This window comes from Chiloscyllium punctatum, chromosome 8, assembly GCF_047496795.1.
Source record: "Chiloscyllium punctatum isolate Juve2018m chromosome 8, sChiPun1.3, whole genome shotgun sequence".
In the NCBI taxonomy this organism is placed as follows: domain Eukaryota; kingdom Metazoa; phylum Chordata; class Chondrichthyes; order Orectolobiformes; family Hemiscylliidae; genus Chiloscyllium; species Chiloscyllium punctatum.
The window spans coordinates 46,149,656-46,169,279 of NC_092746.1; the positions used below are offsets into that span (position 1 = coordinate 46,149,656).

The following is a 19,624-nucleotide window of genomic DNA, read 5'->3' on the forward strand; positions in this document are numbered from 1 at the left end:
TTAATGCAAATATACTTAATCATTCAGCCAAAGCACAGAAGCTTCAATTCACTGATAACTCCCAGAAGACCAATCCAGTCAAGCCCGTATCCCCAAACTATTTCAGCCCTGAAGTTTTCTTTCCCTAAAGCACAAATAAAATTACCATTCAAAATGATGATCATCCCTGGTTCCACCACACACTTTGATAAGTGGTCTCATGTCATTAAAAAGATTCTTCAAAACTCCTTACATCTCTTGGCCAAAACTTTAAATCTTATACAACCCTATCAAATCTTCCTTCGATGTCCTTTGAACCAGAGAGAAACCCCTGAGCAATGGACCAATTACTACTAGGATATGCAGATACAATCTCCAGCTTGCACCACACTGAGAAAACCATGATCACATCAACAAACTATATTTCAAACTCAACAAATACTTAGGACAATAACTTAAGAACAGAACCTTCTACTTTCAATTATGAAGCCAAGGTGGCTCATAGCACATGCCTTTATGACAAGACAGTACTCATCCCTCTCTATCCACGAGGATTCCATTATAGGTTAAAAATTGCAGGCATGAGGTTTACCCAAGTACTGAATTTTGATGTTACTTATTTTTTGGCATGGATAGGCAATTTCACGATTTGAGATTTCATGGATATAGAGGATTAACTGAAATTGGCTTAAATGATATGCCACTGAGGTAACAAATTGGTGTTCACATGAAGAAAGAGACACATTTTTATTTGTTTCTTTTGATTAGAGGTAATTCTGGAAGAAAGAATCTATCAAAATGTTCTGACAGCAAGAGACAAACATCTTTCTGAAACATCTTGTCTTCTGTTTGTGGACCTGAAGAGATTGGAATTATGCCAATTTAAAAAATAATCATAAAATAAATGAATAGTACAAAAACACAAATGATCAAGCCATTTAAGCTAGTCAGGTAGTGAACTTCACGGACATGAGAAACAATCTCAGTTGTGTGAAATTCACGGAGCTGCAGAGTCTCTTATCATTTTGGGTAGGAATAGTATAATTGGCTTCCATAATCTTGGATTAAAGTCAGCTGGGGCTCTCATTCCCAGGATGTGGCATGACTAGTGGACATTAGATCCTAGTCAAATTCAGCATGGTACTTCATTCAACTTATTTCTTGAAATGCAGGCATAGTTGGCAAATGCAGAATTCACTGCTAATCTCTATTTGCCCTTGAGCAGAGTGGTTTGCGAGACCAAACGGCAACCAAGGGAACAGCATAGCTGCTCAGTGGTTAGCACTGCTGTCTCAAAGCACTTGGGACCCTGGTTAGATTCCAGCCTTAAGTGATTGTGCAAAACACACAGACATTCTGCCCACCTCTGTAGATTTCTGTCAGGTACTCCAGTTTCTTTTCACGGCCCAGAGGTGCACTTTATGGAGATTATACGTGGTAAATGTGGGGTTAGGGTAGTAAGATGGGGTGTTGAGTTTGGGTATGCCAGACTCAAATCTATCTTGATAGTTCAAGTCCTCGCTGGTTTCAATGAATGATCTTTCACTGAAACAAACATAATGCTACAGATTTGATTTTAACAATAAAACAGAAGTTTATTGTGCAAAATAAATGATAAAATAGAATAAACCAAACTATTTAAATATGCATAAAATGGTAGATTTCAAAACATATGGTCAAGAATATAATTCATCCTAAGCAAATACCTCCGATCTGAAATTTTTAAAATAAATTGAGGTAACCCCTTTTCCGACAGACTTAAAAGAACCTCCTTTTTTGTTGTGGTTCTGTTCGCCGAGCTGGGAATTTGTGTTGCAGACGTTTCGTCCCCTGTCTAGGTGACATGCTCAGTGCTTGGGAGCCTCCTGTGAAGCTCTTCTGTGATGTTTCCTCCGGCATTTTTCTTTGTCTCTGCCGCTTCCGGATGTCAGTTCCAGCTGTCCGCTGCAGTGGTCGGTATATTGGGTCCAGGTCAATGTGTTTGTTGATAGAATCTGTGGATGAGTGCCATGCCTCTAGGAATTCCCTGGCTGTTCTGTTTGGCTTGTCCTATAATAGTAGTGTTGTCCCAGTTGAACTCATGTTGCTTGTCATCCACGTGTGTGGCTATTAAGGATATCTGGTTGTGTCGTTTCATGGCTAGTTGGTGTTCATGGATACGGATCGTTAGCGGTCTTCCTGTTTGTCCTATGTATTGTTTTATGCAGTCCTTGCATGGGATTTTGTACACGACGTTGGTTTTGCTCATACTGGGTATCAGGTCCTTTGTCCTGGTGAGTTGGTGGCTGTTGGTTTGTGTGTTAGGAGTCCTAGTGGTTGTAGTCGGCTGGCTGTCAGTTCAGAAATGTTCTTGATGTATGGTAACGTGGCTAGTCCTTTGGGTTGTGGCATGTGCTCATTCTGTTGTCTTTCTCTTTGGCATCTTTTAATAAATTGCTAGGGTATCTGTTTTTGGCAAATACATTGTAGAAGTGTTCTTCTTTTTGCAGTTCTGGTGTGCTGCAGTGTGTTGTAGCCCTTTTGAACAGTGTCTTGATGCAACTTCTTTTGTGTGTGGGGTGGTTGCTTTCGTAGTTCAGGACTTGGTCTGTGTGTGTGGCTTTCCTGTATACCTTTGTGGTGAATTCTCCGTTCGGTGTTCTCTGTACCATCACGTCTAGGAATGGAAGTTGGTTGTCCTTTTCTTCCTCTCTAGTGAATCTGATTCCTGTGAGTGTGGCGTTGATGATCCGGTGTGTGTTCTCTATTTCTGTGTTTTTAATGATTACAAAGGTGTCATCTATATATCTGACCCAGAGTTTGGGTTGAATTTGCGTTAAGACCGTTTGTTCTTATCTTTGCATCACAGCTTCCGCTAGGAGTCCAGAGATGGGTGAGCCCATGGGTATGCCATTGATTTGTTCATATTAGATTAGATTAGATTAGATTAGATTACTTACAGTGTGGAAACAGGCCCTTCGGCCCAACAAGTCCACACCGCCCCGCCGAAGCGTAACCCACCCATACCCCTACATCTACATTTACCTCTTACCTAACACTATGGGCAATTTAGCATGGCCAATTCACCTGACCTGCACATCTTTGGACTGTGGGAGGAAACCGGAGCACCCGGAGGAAACCCACGCAGACACGGGGAGAACGTGCAAACTCCACACAGTCAGTCGCCTGAGGCGGGAATTGAACCCGGGTCTCAGGCGCTGTGAGGCAGCAGTGCTAACCACTGTGCCACCGTGCCGCCCATATATTTGGTTTGTGAAGTGTGTTGTGAGGCACAGGTCCAGTAGTTCGAGTATGCAGTCTTTGTTGATAGGTTCCCCGTCGTGTTGTCTGTTCTGTATGTCCAGCAGGTTGACTGTTGTTTCTCTATCGACAAAACCCTAACCAGAGAATACCAAACAGAGAATTTACTATAAAAGGTATACAGGAGACCACTAGGACTCATAACAGCACACAAACCAACAGCCACTCTCAGACAACAACTCACCAGGACAAAAGGACCCGATACCCAACATGAGCAAAACCAACGTAGTGTACAAAATCCCATGCAAGGACTGCACAAAGCACTACATAGGACAAACAAACAGTAAGACAGCTAACGATCCGTATCCATGAACACCAACTAGTCATGAAACGACACGACCAGCTATCCTTAGTAGCCACACATGCGGATGACAAGCAACATGAATTCGACTGGGACAACACTACTATTATAGGACAAGCCAAATGAGAACAGCCAGGGAATTCCTAGAGGCATGGCGCTCATCCACAGATTCTATCAACAAACACATCGACCTGGACCCAATATACCGGCCACCGCAGCGGACAGCTGGAACTGACAACCGGAAGCGGCAGAGACAAACCACTATAAATACCGGAGGAACATCACCGAAGCGCTTCACAGGAGGCTCCCAAGCACTGAGCATGTCACCTAGGCAGGAGACGAAACGTCTGCAACACAAATTCCCAGCTCGGTGAACAGAACCACAACAATGAGCGCCCGAGCTACAAATCTTCTCACAAACTTTGAACTCCTTTTCTCAGAAGCAACCGTGTTACACATCTAGCTTCTGCTAAGACTTATGCAAACCTGCTTACCTGAAACTCAAGATTTTTTCCCCTGCAACTATGGGTCCTCTAATCAAATGAAAATCAAACCAATTCCTGATCTTCTAAAAATGGAAAATTTAACTCACAAATATTTATTTTGCTCATTTATAAAAACCTTTCAATGTAGACAAATTCACATTAGCCTTCCCAAATAGAAACAATGTTTATTAAAAATCAAATCACCATGGCAAAAGAAATATCTACAAGTTAATTATTAAACCTCAAACACAAAAAGATCCATATGCTACTCACTGAAAACTCAAAAATCCAAAATAAAGGATATTAAAATAAAACAAATTAACACCTTACACGACATCATTAACAATCACACATTTGCAATCAGATATGAGCCAAACTAGTCATAGATAGATTTCCCTCCCTAAAGAACATCAGTGAATCAGAAGGCAGTTAACAAAACTTCATGTTGGTTTCATGGTCACTATTACTAACTTTCAGTTCTAGGTCATTAGTGTCAGGTCTCTGGATTTTTGTTTCTGTGATGTTACCACAATGCTATCACCTTTCCACCAAATGAAACCAATGAGCTGCTAATTGCAATCAGCCAGCTCTGATTACCACAGGTCAGTTGGGGGTAGAAGCCCACGAGGCAGAATCCACCTTTCCAGTGCTACTTTGAGAAATCTAGAGGATTGTTGGTTATGCCAGGTGGCACAGTGACTCACTGGTTAGCACTACTGCCTCACAGCACCAGGGACTCAGGTTCAATTCCATCCTTGGGCGACTGTCGGAGAAGAGGTTGCATATTCTCCTAGTGTCGGACTAGGTTTCCTCAGGGTGCTCCAGTTTCCTCAGTCCAAAAATGTGCAGGTTAGGTTTAGGTGGATTGGCCATGCTAAATTGCCCACAGTGTCCAGGGATGTCTTGGTTTGGTGGATCAGCCATGGTAGGTGCAAGGTTGCGGGTAGAGGGATGAGTTTGGGTGAGATGCTTTTTTTGAGAGTCGGTATGGACTTGTTGAGACAATTGACCTGTTCCCACACTGTTGTGATTCTACAGAGGCTACTCCTGCTAGTTTGGTGGAAACATGCATAGCACAAGCACTACTCACTGATAACAAAAAAAAACTTAGTATTGGTGGACTACAGGAATAATTACTGTGGTACTGTATCACCAATAAATGAACTAATAATAAATGGCTCAGGCTTGATACAGAGGAGGAGTGGTAGGGAGAAGTGAGGAGGATGAGGAACAAAAACCAATTCTATTTGAAGACGCAACTTTTCTGATTGATTAGTCTTTTTGCTTGCCACCCATGTGCCCTTTGGGTGCTGCTCAGAAAGTACATGAGTGTGACTTGTGCCGTGAGATGTTTCATAAATGGAATGTCAAATAAGAGGGTAATTGCAGAAAACTGGGAAATAAAAAGAATAATTATTACATAGGATGGAGTAAACTGATTTTTATAGTGTCAGTTTCCTTAGGCGTTATGCTGCTGTGCAAGACTGTGGTCCTTGACATAGACTAAACTTCTCGTGGAAATGCCATCTCAGTAAAGGAGCTTATTTACATGGCTAAAAGCTGCCATCATGTACAACAAGAACATGACATCCATCATTACATTCAAATTGGTATTGTACAACATTCTCATTTGAGTGCCACCTACTAGCCAACTTTAATTTTGCAAAATTGAAAATGATAGAACAGAACAAACTCTTCATGTGTGCCAATTAAAGAAATCATAAACTGGATTATTTCTACTGACAGCTGGTGTAATTGTTTAAGTTTCTGAACTTTTCCTATATTTTTAATGTAGGTAGAGACAGGGTAGGAATAGAGTGCCATCAGGATCAGATCATCTGTCCAGGATAGCAGATCTGTGCCTCAGGTGAGAAATAATGGGCAAGCTTTCGGAGAAATCTGTGAACCACTGCAGACATTATTGTAAAATTAATGTAGCAATGACTGCCTAGCTGGAGCCTGAGAAGGTGACAGACATTGAAGTTTAATGCAAGTTGGAATGAAATAAATTTTCAACTGGTTCTCATTTAGTGTTCAAACTATGTGATTAAAAAGCTCACTTTCTTCCCCTACCACAGGCACAGTAATATATAACATCACCAGAATTGTCAGATTCTTCTTGGTGAAAGATACCATTGATCACGTGGACATGTTCTGCATTGCTTTACATGAACTCAGCTTTTTCCATGGAGAAAGTAAAAATAACGTACTTTACCTTTCATGACTTCAGGATGGCTCAAAGTGCAATAAAACGAAGAAAGTACTTTTGAAATGCTATTTTAAAAACAAACTATAATAGGGGAAATATGGCAGCTACTTTCCAAATAGTAAGACGTTGCACAATGACATGATAATCACTTGGCACATATTCTGCTTTCCGGATGTTCATGGAGGGAAAAAATATGGACCAGAAACCAGGATAATTCGTATGACTTTCTTTGAAAAGGTTTCATGAGATCTGTTAAACTCCAACTGCAAAGTTGGAGTTTAACGTTTTATCCAAAAGGCAGTATCTCTTCAGTACTGAACAAGATACCAACCTATTATGTTGGTCACTTGGATCTGCAACTATTTGACTTAGGTGACAGTGTTCCAACTGAGCCAAACCAAATAAAAAAAAGTCAATGGTCAACTGGTGCTTGGACAGTCAGCATATCAGGCAGAGGAATTCCTATTATCTGGGTAAGAATCAGGATTCCTTCATAAGCACTGAAATATCCTTCATAATCCTGTAGCAGTTCTCTGCTACATTTGCATTTAAACCATCACAGTAAGTCAAAGGCTAGCTGCTGTACTCTGAGGGTTGTCATTCACAAACCTGGATCATGATTCCATTGGGAACTACTGCTCAGTAAGCATAAACTGAACACCGTGTTGTTACATTAGTATGTGACTATATCACTAATAAATGAACTAATAATAAATGGCTCAGGCTTGGTTTGGTTTGGGGTAGAGGTGGTAGGGTGATGTGAGGAGGATGAGGAACACCAATACCAATTCTATTTGAGGAGGCAAATTTTCTGATTGATTATCCCATTCGCTTACCACCCATGTGTCATTTGGGTGTTGCCACCAACATTCACACACTAAATCTACTGCAGAATTGTTCTGAAGGACTTGTCAGGTGAGAGAATATCAACATTTATGGTAGCATACCGCACAACCTACTGTAATGAGGAACAGCACCTGCATTTATCAGGCAAGAGGCGAAAGTAGCAGCAGCAACCTGAAAAACAGGATGGAAAGGAAATAGAAGAGGAAAACTACAATACACAATTTTTAAAAAATCTAGACTCCAATCATTGTATTCATGACTCATACCAGGACTTTGGGACTCCTCAACAGCCCTAATATTTCCTTTTTCTTATGTTTTCAATTTGTTAAAAGGTTTTTGTGAAGTACCTTGCAAAGTTTATATTAAAAATGCCATCTAAATTCAAGCTGTTATTGTTATCTAGCACAAGTGCAGCAGTTCAAGCTTTCAATATAACTCAAATTTTTTTTCTTAGCTTAGATCACTTACGGTGTGGAAACAGGCCCTTCGGCCCAACAAGTCCACACCGACCCTCCAAACAGCAACCCACCCAGACCCATTCCCCTACATTTACCACTTCACCTAACACTACGGGCAATTTAGCATGGCCAATTCACCCAACCTGCACATTTTTGGACTGTGGGAGGAAACCGGAGCACCCGGAGTATACCCATGCAGACACAGGGAGAATGTGCAAACTTCACATAGACAGTTGCCTGAGGCGGGAATTGAACCTGGGTCTCTGGCGCTGTGAGGCAGCAGTGCTGACCACTGTGCCGCTTTTGTCAGAAGCTATATGTACTGTACTGCAAGTTGCAATATTCAGTCATAGGACATGGCAAGGTGATGAATTCCACAGATATACCGATGAAGATGGCCTCCTATTCCTTGCTGGAGGGACGTGAACTCCAAGCCCTTTGCCAAGGTGGTGCTGTGCACAAGCTTTCTTGTAGGCTTGAACATATGATGAAGTCCTTATTGTTACACACATCTTCTGTAGTCTGGTCCACTGAAGCTCTCAAACAATTTCAGTGCATTAAAAATAATATGCAACATTGCCATCAGGCAATAGGTGCAATATCAGTGTCCAAACCGTGTACATTGTTATGTGATAGTTTCCATGTAGAGGAATGTAGAGATACGCAGATATTTTCCAACATCAATCCTTCCTGCATTAGCAGTGACTGACTCAGGGACATATGGCGAATATTGCCTTCTCCATTAATGTTAAAATTGAATGTGTACTTACACTCCTCCAGTTCTTAGACGCTGTCACCTTTCACTTGTCCTACTTTTTTCTACAAGCAAGATATAAATGCGCCAAAAAGTGTCTTGCAAAATGTTTAGGTGATGTTGCTGTTATGGCTGAAATGCAATCAAATCCAGATATGCAATAGTTCTAAACGCAGAAAACAACGTGATGCATTTGCCAAAGGTTAAGCATTGATTTAAGGAAATTGTTCAGTGATGAGGTATAGTGCATTGAATAATGGGTGAAGCTATTTGTGCAGTTGAGAAGATAGCTGTTTCAAGATTGAACTTACCATAATAAAATGATGTAAAATCATTAAACATCTATTCGCATTACATTCATGCTTTTGGATCAATAGTCCTTAAATTGACTTCTGTCTGCCTCAAGCACACGACTGGATGCCAAAGTACTCACACTCGCACAGATACAGATGCCTCTCCTCCCAACTTTCACCAAGACCTCAAGCGCATTGTCAGAAAACTTTGGTATGCTCTCTGGCACAGAAAGTATGGCATAAGTTTTGAAACATTTCTCGACTACAAAATCCTTCAAATAATGAACCACAAGATGCCTTGGAGTAGTGCTAACCATTCATGATAACTTAACTTTGGCTGATACATAAGCCAATAAACAGTGTAGGCTGGCCTTACATTTCTGCTCCTTTAAATTATGTGTAATGCGTTGCCTGAAATGTGGCCTGGATCAATTTTCACCAAGATCTCCAAGGCAGTTCTCAGGAATTATCTATTTTAACTGCTAGGAATCCTCAGAATTGAAGTCATCTGCAAAAGTGGAATGACTGTTTGCACTGAAAATTCTAATGACTTCTAAAGTACAATCAGAAGTTTAAATCAAACTCTGACTGAAAAATTAAATTGCATTTATCAAAACAAGCCTAGTTCTGGAAAAGTGTTATTGTTCCAACCTGAACATTTTGGAAATTTAAAATGATAATCTCAAAGTTTGAATTTCATGTCTGCTATTTTAAAAAAAAGGAACAACCAAGACAAAGTGAAGCGCTTCATGAAATTCAACAGCTCACCAATAATTTTATTTTCTATTTTATAAAAAATGTGCGAGATGTCTGGCAAAAGATCAAGATCGATTACATCTGCTCCACCAGAAATGATTTCAAAATAATTGCTTCTACTCTACCAGGAGAGAAAAATTGTAACCTTCTCCATTTCATAATTTTCTCTTAAAGAACATAAATACTAACCTGAGAAGTTGCAAGTAGGCATATACATAAAAACAAACCAAGCAGTTTGAACACCACAGCCCAATAGGGGGAGCAAGAACCTGAAATAAAACAATGAAATTCTATATTAATAAATGCAGATTATTGCAAAACTATAAAAGACAGTGGAAACACATACCGAATAGAAACATATACTGAATACTAAAATTATTCCATGCACACACCAATACATGGTACTTAATTTTATGCAATTTTCTAACATGGAAATAAATGAGCATTTACTTTGCATTGAACTAGAAATATTCTGTGAAAGAATATGGGCCATTAAATAATTTTTCCCAACTAACATAATTCTATTGCTATTTTGTTTTAGAAAGCTAGAGTATCAGCCCTGTTTCAAATTGCACAGATATTCATTTCCAAATTCAGAATGTGTGGTGTTCTTTCATGTTATTTGAAGAAAATGTAGCTAGCTATTAGTTACATTAGCTCAGATATTCAGACCAGGGTCAGAAACCTCATTGGATTAAACAAAGTTTGCTTACCTTTAAGGAGACTTCTGCATTGGAAAATGCTGGATAGGGATCTTCTGACACAAACCTGTGCAAGAATTCTTAAATCCAGCAGCAATGAACATTGCAAAAATCATGTCCCTTTTTACAGCACTAACTGTTGCATTCTGTAGTTTAATTTTCCAGACTCTCTGAAAACGGTTCTGAAAGGCTAAGTATGAAATGTTCGTGGGGACAGAGATTATTAGATCTCAATGTAGGGAGACTGTAGGGGCCAAGGAGGGGAGGGATGTCAAGACTGGTAAGCATGTAGGGTTATAGAGTCCGAGATCTTCAACAGATATAAAGGCCCTTCGTCTATCACACTCGTGCTGATTTAAAATGAGCCAGTTAACTATTCTAAACCTATTTTCCAGTACCTATGTACAGCCTTATAGGTTGAACATTGCAAGTGCACATCTAAATTCCTCCTAAATGTTATGAAGGTTTCTGCCTCTATCACCCTTACAGGTAGAGAGTTCCAGATTCCCACCATTTTTTGTCGTCCAACTGGGCAGGAGCGCTCAGGGGTTTAAGTTTAATATTTACCCACAATAAATGTAGGTTTTTAATCCTCTAACCCTTCCTGGCTAACAATTAAGTGAGTATGACTTTTCAAATTTATTGGGCAATTCCTTCAGTTTCAGCTCTGTCAGGGAATTCCACATGCACCCAACATGCTATTCCAGTCTATGCTGCTCTAACTTGCAACCATTAGATTATTGCTTATGTCAAATAACACTGTACACTTTTAGGACATGTTTCCATTTGCTGACATAAACCAAGTACTATACCGTTTTCTTCTTTCTTTCCAGTCTGTGGCCAAATGCCTAGTGTGACGTAAATAACCATGAACCAAAATGTTACTAAGGGAACAAAGTAATAGAACTGATATGGTCGATCCATTACGAGGCACAGCACCACCACTAAGAAATTCAGACGAAATAATATCTGCAAAGGAGAATTGACAAATTAGGTCACAGTTGCCAGCAAATTAGAATATTAATAGTAGCTGACCTTCACTTCTTTACAACTTCAATACGAAAAATGCCCTATTGTAACTGTAGGCACTTGGGAATAATGAATATGAATCTCAACGTTTACCCTCTTTGTAACTTGGAGACATATTTTCATGCCCTCTTCCAGCTCTACTTTTAAGAGAAGAGCAGGGAAGACAAGTTTATAAATGCAGTGCTGAGCCTGTGATTTCCCTCTACAGAAGCTAATGGCCTTATGTAATGAACAAAGAAATATCCTGTAGTAATGAGAAGAGGTCTTTTCGCAGATGAGCCAACTGAGATTTCGACTTTTGTTAAAGTTCATGTATTTATTTTGTTTCAAATTATAATCTTCAATTTGGGCTTCAAACATTCTAGTTCTAAAGTTATTTGTTGAAGCTAATTTCTCTTCACCAAAGTAAACCTCTAACGAGATGCAAATGAGTGGAGCATACTTCTTTTCAACTATGAAAGCTTTCCAAGCAAAGTGTTAAACTGACCAGAGTTATACATGCTTTTAAATTTAAACCAAAATTAATTTTGGCTCTACAGCTCATTTTTATCCACAGCAAACATTGTGAACACGAACTGTTTCCACAATAAGTAATATAAAAAATACACAAAGTTTGTGTACCTGACAAATGCGAGAGATTCCATATTCCCCGCTTTTCCAAAAGAAAGAAAAATGTCCATAACCTGTTTGAAACAGGTACGCCGCCACAAGAACACGAACATGCATGTATACAGGTAAAAACTAAAGATGGAAAGATGAATTATTAGATTACAATTTTCATGGCAGTGTCAGATAAATTTCAAAGCATTTTACAGCAAAGTAAATGAATGCTGACAATTAGCATAAAATTAACAAATTTCAGCTATAAAAACCTTCACAATCTTTGAATGTGTAAGAAATGACACTTACAGTACTTGCTCCTGATATATGATATATTAGTATAATTAGCTGCATCCAACCCTTCCATTCATCTGTTTGCTCTCGGTTCAGCATAGTTGTCTAATAAGAACAAAATAAACTGTCCATAATCATGCTTGTATAGTCAATTTATCAATTTCTATCTGCTGTTAGTCAAGTAAATAAATTGCTCTGGCTTATAAAAGACAAAGGCCAAAATAATTGCTTTAAAAAAAATGCTTAATTTCCATTAAATCAGAACACTCCTCCTACTAAAAATGGTTTAGTGGCTGTAAGAATATAGAACAGCAACCTAGTGTGATTTACTTTTTTTTCCCCCCCTGCAGTGAGTTAGTATCTATGATTCATATTTGAATGGAGAATGGTTGATCAGTAAAATTGTAGAGGATCCAAAAACTTGATGGGATGGTAAGTAGTGAGAAGGATACCCTCAGATTACAGGATATTACTTGCCTGATTACTTAGATTATTGGTCAGATGGGTTGATCTGAATTCAATCCAGATAAGTGAGAGGTGATGCGCTTGGGCAGGACAAACGAGGGAATACATGATAAAAAGCAGGAGCCTGGGAAGCACGGAGAATCATCGGTCCCTTAGGGTATCTGGACAAGTGGATAAAGCGGCTCAGAACGCATATGGGACTCTTGTCTTTATTAGCTGAGGTATAGAGTTTAAAAGTGGGTTGGGGGGTGGCGGGGGGGTGGGGGGGGGGGCGGGGGTGTTATGTTTACACTAGAAGTGCACAGAACAGTTACTCCACAGCTACAGCACTGTATGCAGTCTGGAATAGGAGGGATGTGATACTGCACTGGAGAGGGTACAGAGGAGATTTGCCAGCTTGTTACTTGGGCTGGAGAGTTTCAGTTATGGAGGTAGCTTGGACAGACTGGCATTGTGTTTCTTACAGCAGAGAAAATCGAGATGGGACATTATTGAGTATAAAATTGGGGGGGGGGGGGGAATAGATAGGAAAAACCTTTTCCCTTTGATGGAAGGATTAATGACTGGGGCATCAATTTAGTTAAAAAGGCAATAGGTTTACAAGAGATGTGTGCATGAGGGGGATGTGGGATTCTGGAACTCACTGCCTGTAAGGAAAAAGAAACCCTGGCAACATTTCAGTAGTATTTAGGTGTGAAGACATACAAGGTCACTGGCCAAGTTCTGGAAAATGGAAATGTTACATGGCTCTTTTAAACTCTCAGAGATATGTTGGGCTAAAGGGCCCTTTCCTGAGGTATAAGCTTCTATTACTATTCTTTATTTACAAATAGAAACCTACATGTAACCATGCACTAGGTCACAACAGTACTACAGAAATGTGCAACTTAAAGATGGCAGAAGTTCCCACAAAAGCAATGCCTGTTGTAAAATAGCTGGTTTTAGGACTTAGGAGAACCAACAGATCAATGAACCCATTAGATTGACTGTACAATTCAAATTTCAGATCCAAGCAATTATTTTACAAACTAACCATAGTCCAAAATAGAATCTGATGTTCAGATTTTACAAAGTGAAAAACACCATACAGGTCTGAGAATACATTTTTGATATTTCATTCAAGTATTTCTGCAAGGTTCATATTATATAAAGTAGCATTAGGAGGCTGTGTAAATAAACAAATGCCATTTCAAACTGAACTACAGAAATCTTATAAATACCGAAGCATATTGCAAAATGACAGTGATGCAAAAGTTTAAAACATACCTCTTTCGTATTATCATAATAGAAAACTCCCAGCACAATAATATACACCAGCGGTATGAAGAACGTTGAATGTGTGTAATATTTCTGCTCTTTCATGAACAGATCAGCTCTATCACAAAGATAGAAATAGCCCATGATCAGGCCTAATTTAGAAAGGGACAACAGCAGCTTTTCGGAATTGGACAATGAAGCAGTAGCAGGTTTCTTCTCTTCTCCACTCTCAACATCAGTACTAGGCTTAGTCTTCCACCAATTATGACAAAAGTAAGTGACAACTATGAAGCTTATAATACAAATGATGAAAAAGCAGCCAGTCAATTTCTGAATTAGAGAAAGGGGAGATCGGGGAAGACAACATGAACCATCAATAGGCTTCACAATCCTGTTGCAGTAGGAATTCAAGAGAATCATAGCGTTCTGTGAAAGAAAAAATATGAATTTAAATATTCAGTTAAAATGTTCAATGAAAAATCAAAGTTCAATACCTTTAAATTTTCAAAATACTCCACACTAGGTATCCATCTCATTAAAAAAATTATCTCAACTGCACCTTCCTGCACTATCCACAAGCTCTTATTTCCCCTGGTACTTAAAATTCCTTGACACCATATAGCATGATCCTGTTACTTATAAAGGTCTAAGATTATGAAAAACTTTAAGCCATAATCAGCAGTACTTGTTCAGACCAAACAACAAAAAGCAAATGAATTAGTTGTTAACAGTGTCATACTTTTAATAATTCCTGAGATAATTCTTTCATGTCTGGCATAAAAAGTTACTCTTGCAAATGAACTTTCATCTCTGAATAGCACTGTGGTATACTTGACCAAATGATAATCAAAAATCTTTGCTACTATAACGAACACAAGTCCCTTTCTCATTTTTCAAAATAAGCTATTAACATATTATCTCACTTTGGATATCAACTGCAAACTGGATTAACGGCTTTTAAAAAAACAGCAAGTATCAATATTGCACAGCAGATTGCAAATAATTATCAACATTAAAACTGAATCGCCTCAAAAACCTGAAAAGAAAGCCAACAAGCCTAACAGATTGAATTTGGATAGGTATCAAACAAAATTCGATATTGTTAGTCACGACCTCTAGTTCAGCCCAGAAGAACTGGGAAGTGGCAGCAGGTTGGTGAAAGTTATTTCTACCTATGCCAGCAATAAATGCCAGTGGTATCTGCAGAATTGGTAAATTAGGTGATTGATTACAGCCAATTATATGATCATTCAGAACTGTGTCAGGTTTTTGCAACAAAAGCAAAGTACCATGGATCTTGGAGATCTGAAGTGAAAACAAATGATAGAGAAATTCAGCATCTGAGAAGAGAGAAATGTAGTTAACGTTGAGTCCAATATGACTTTTTCTCAGAACAGACTGGACTTGAAATATTAACTCTGCTTCTCTTTCCAAAAATGCCACCAAACAGGCAAAGCTTCTAAAGCAGTTCAGATATTGAAATATTTGTTATAAATACAGGTTGTTCTGCTATAATGGGAGTTCCTTTATTGCAAATTCACTAACACGATTGACAAATTGGGGACACTGTTTCTAAAGTGCAAACTTTTAAAGCATGTATTGGTTATATTCCAGTGCCATTAGTTTAAATGGTGATGCTATCATACAATTTTCTTGTAACGTGGGATCGCATGAGAACAGAACTACGTTACAGCAAAACTGACTGTATAGGAGGTTTTCTTTCTTACATATGAAGTCCAGCTTGACAGAGTGCACTCTGACAAGTATTTTCTTACATCAGGGAATTTGGGAGTAACAGAATAAGTCAGAGTGAGACAAGACAAAGGGTGTTGCTTTGATTTTTTACAAAATATGGTGTGAGAAAAACAGATGAAATCCAGACAATCTAAATTCTTCAAGCTGGTAGATGAGCTTTAAGTTTTCTCCCTCTCAAAACTAGGGTAGTATAAACTCAAAACAAGGAAATACAAGTGTTGCAATTAAGTTACTTGATAATAATTACCATCAGTGAATAAAGACTTCAACTAAAATAAATGAAGCAAGATTATGATACAGCAGAGCAGGTTTGACAAAAGGTGCACGGATCACACAATAAGCATTTGTTGACAGCTTGAAAGGTCAGCTCATTTGGTCAGTAGTTCTATAGTACTAGCATTGCCAGGCACGTGCCCACTGTGAGACTACAACAAAGACTCAGCCACATCCATGGTCGAGGTCTCAGTAAAGGTTTGATGGATTTCAGGTGGAGATCTGGCAACTGCCTTGGAGGACCTGGGGTCCCCAAAATAGACCACCCTTCTTTTGTTTTTGTAAATATATTTATTAGCAAATTTTTTTAACATTACAAATTATTGAAAAAAACAAATATCAGTGTAATAAAAATAAAAACACGAATTACAATACAACTACTATCTACTAACCTATAATACAAAGCAAACCCTAACACTGTGCAAGGCAACACCAAAAAAAAGATAAGCAAAAACAAAAAAATCCACAAAATACAGAACAGCTATGCTCAGTGTAAAGCTTCCAAACAAAGGAACGGGAGCATTGTATACATTCCAGAATTAACTCAGGAGACCCCTCCAGGGCCCAGGGCTTGACAAACCTAACCATCCTGGTTAAACAAACACCCCAGTTAAGATAACTGACAAATCTATATCCAAATAACTCAAGTAGGGCTGCCATGTCTTATAAAAATTGCCTGTTGTGTGGTGCACCATGTTTGTAAAAAGGTCCAAGGGAATGTGCTCTATGATTAATTTTTGCCATTCCAGCAAGTTCTCAGATACCCAATTCATCAGAATATTCTTCCGTGCACAGTGTGCAAGAATATTAAATAGTTTCTTCCCATGCCCGTCTAAAGATGGTAAATTTGGTAGACCTAAGAGGAGAGATATCGGGTCTACTTTGACTTCAGTCCTCAATACCCTCCCTAACTCTCCCGCCACAGCGCTCCAATAAACACGGAGCCTCTGGCATGTTCAGAAACAATGGGTAAGAGTACCTAGACTGATTTTATATGTGGGGCACACTGAAGATGCCCTTTTTTTAAACTTCGCTAGACGGTATGGTACCAGATGAGCCCTGTGCAGAACTTTTAACTGTGTTGCACATGTCCTATTACAGATTACGATCTTTCGAGTATTCTCCCATATGTTCTCCCATGTTTCAGAAGAGATCTCCACTCCCAACTCTTGCTCCCAGACCTCACATAACCGGTTAATATCCTGCCAGGCCCTGCCACCCAGCAGGCGATAGAGGACACTAACCGAAAGGGTGCTTGTGGAACATAGCAACAACCTCTCTGTATTGGGCTTATGAGGCTTAGTGAGAAGTGTAGTCTTCTTCTGGATGAAATCCCTAACCTGAAAAAAATGGAAAAGATCTCTGCTGGGCAACTCATATTTGCGGCTCAGTTGCTCAAAAGACATCATAACCTCCCCCTCAAACAAGTCTCCCAAACTAGAAACTCCTCTTGCTGCCCATAGTTTGAACCCCGAGTCCATCATCTCTGGTCGGAACCCTGGCATGTCAACTATAGGTGTAAGTCTTGGATAAACAACCCTCACTCTGATGCATCACCCTCCACGCCTTGACTATACTAATGACAATGGGGTTCTGGCAATGGTCCATAACTGTCATCATCTTATCCAGGAAGAACAGGTTAATAAGACGGCACTTTGCCTGGGAGGCCTCGATATCCAGCCATATTGGGTTTGGATCATTACCTACCCAATCACAAACAAAGGACAGCAGGGAACTCTACTGATACCTCCTGATGTCTGGGAAATTAACTCCTCCCCCTCCATGAGGCAACTGCAATTTAGTAAGTTTGATAAGGGGCCGCCCATGATGCCAGACAAAGGAACCAAACCACCCCGTAAGCTTCTGCAGCATTGACCTGGGAAACATCATAGGGAGCATACGCATGGGATAAAGCAAACGAGGAAGAACATTTTATCTTAATGAGAGATATTCGGCCCAGCCATGAAATTGGAAGAGGCTCCCATCTCTGGAGATCTCGCCTAACATTGTCGAGCAAGTGGGCAAAGTTAGTCTGAAATAACAGATCAAACTTTGGGGTAATAAAATGCCTAGGAATTGGAACCCTGCCCGAGACCACTTAAAAGGGACCTTAGAGCTAGCTTCAACTTCTGGCACATCCTTAAGGTTGCCCAAAGGCATAGCCTCCAATTTGGCAAAGTTAATCTTATATTCTGAAATAGCCCCAAATGAACTGATACGTTGTATCAAATGGAGTACGGAGGTCATCAGGTTCAATAAAAACAGAAGGATATCATCCACATACAGTGCAATCTTGTGTGCCCTCGATCCCATTTCCTGAGCGGTTATGTGGGTGTTCTGACAAATGGCTTCTGCCAGCTGCTCTATCACCAATGTAAACAACGGTGAGAGGGGGCAGCCTTACTGACTACCCCTACCAATCATAAAATTCCCAGACTTCACCCTGTTGGTGACAACCATGGTCAGAGGGTGGTGATATAAAAACCTCTACCCACCTAGCAAAGGGTCCACCCAACCCAAACTGTTCTAAGACATAAAAAAGATATGGGCATTCCACCCTGTCAAATGCTTTCTTTGCATCTAAGGAAATCACCAACCGCTGAATTGATTGTTGCTGACAAACTTAGACCATATTCAGCAACCTTCTATTATTATTAGAGGACCTACGGCAGCTTATAAAGCCTGTCTGGTCTTCTTTAATAATATGGGGCAACACCCTTTTCAATCTCAGCGTCAGGATCTTGGACAGAATCTTGAAATCGGAATTTAATAGAGAGATGGTCCTGTATGAGGCACAATCCTGTACAGCAGTGCCTCTGGATCTTTTCCCAGGGATCTGGAAGCTTCTATGACTTTTTGCTTGTCCTTATATGAATGGAAGTGCACTAGGACCGAATGGGGGCGCTGCACCGGCCCTACCCTGTGCACTGTAATGTGATAAGCCCTTTCAATCTGTAGCCTGCTGGACTCGATGTGAAGGCCTAAAAACTTCGGCAGCCAGTTTTCAAAGAAGCTCACTGGCTGCTCACCTTCAGAAAGCCCAACAATTCGAAGATTTATCCTCCGACCTCTATTTTCGAGGTCGCCGATATGGTCTCACAAGGCCCGCACCTCTCGCTCCAGCACCTGGATTCGACTGGATGAGGATTCTATCACAGCTTCTGAGGCCTTAGTTCGACCCTCCACCTCCTCCAGCCTCTCTCCAAGGCCCTGGATCTCCTGCTCGTGCTTCTGCAGCATTGATGCGATAGGTTGGACCTGGGCACGAATCTCCCCATGGATCTTCTCAATTGCAGCCCCAACTTTCAAGTTAAGTCTCTCCATTGCTGCAGGTAATTCCTGAGAGTCTGTCAGGTCCCGGGGGCGGGGGCTGCTGCTGCAGCAGTCTCTGGTGCTGTAGGTGTTGCAGGAGTCTGCTGTTTGCTTTTTCCTTTTGGCATCCTTCCCACTCCCAAATATTAACAAATGTGTGTTCTGTAAGGTTTTAAACTAACAATTCCACCACATAAGTTGGCCAGGGATGGCAAAAAAACACCAGTATGCCTGTTAGGCAGAGCTGTCCACAGCAGTTCTACAGAATTGCCGCCAAATTTCCAAGTCGTCAGACGACCCTTCTTTAACTGAAACCAGCTCATGCAGCTGGACTTCCTGCATGGTCTAGGTCTATTCATGCTTTGAGTAAATACCAGCAGCAGTAAGAATGAAGCCCTTTCATGGGCATTAATTGGTCACTTGAGAACCTCAACAGGCTTAAGTGGAAACCCTCGCACATGACAATAGAAATACTAAGCCAAGGAATTCAACATTGCAGAGTACAACATACTTAAAAGGCAAAAAATAGCAGGTAGATTAGCTATTCTAATTAATGA

At 40.1% G+C, this 19,624-nt stretch overlaps 1 protein-coding gene across 3 annotated transcripts in view; it reads right to left on the bottom strand.

Annotated features, from left to right (window-relative positions):
- The window catches only part of casd1 (CAS1 domain containing 1), a 104,467-nt gene that overhangs the window by 20,808 nt on the left and 64,035 nt on the right, over positions 1–19,624 (bottom strand). The window contains exons 10-15 of one of the 3 annotated variants that reach the window (XR_011961326.1): positions 13,737–14,153; positions 12,021–12,110; positions 11,733–11,852; positions 10,895–11,051; positions 9,571–9,650; positions 7,234–7,291 (exon numbers count right to left, since the gene is read on the bottom strand). Coding sequence is in view for 1 of the 3 variants with exons in the window: in XM_072575470.1 (XP_072431571.1) it covers positions 9,571–9,650; positions 10,895–11,051; positions 11,733–11,852; positions 12,021–12,110; positions 13,737–14,153 (864 nt within the window). In the remaining 2 variants the exon portion in view is untranslated. Of the gene's footprint in view, positions 1–7,221; positions 7,292–9,570; positions 9,651–10,894; positions 11,052–11,732; positions 11,853–12,020; positions 12,111–13,736; positions 14,154–19,624 lie in introns of all 3 variants that reach the window. The other 2 variants (XR_011961325.1, XM_072575470.1) reach the window with 2 other exon arrangements.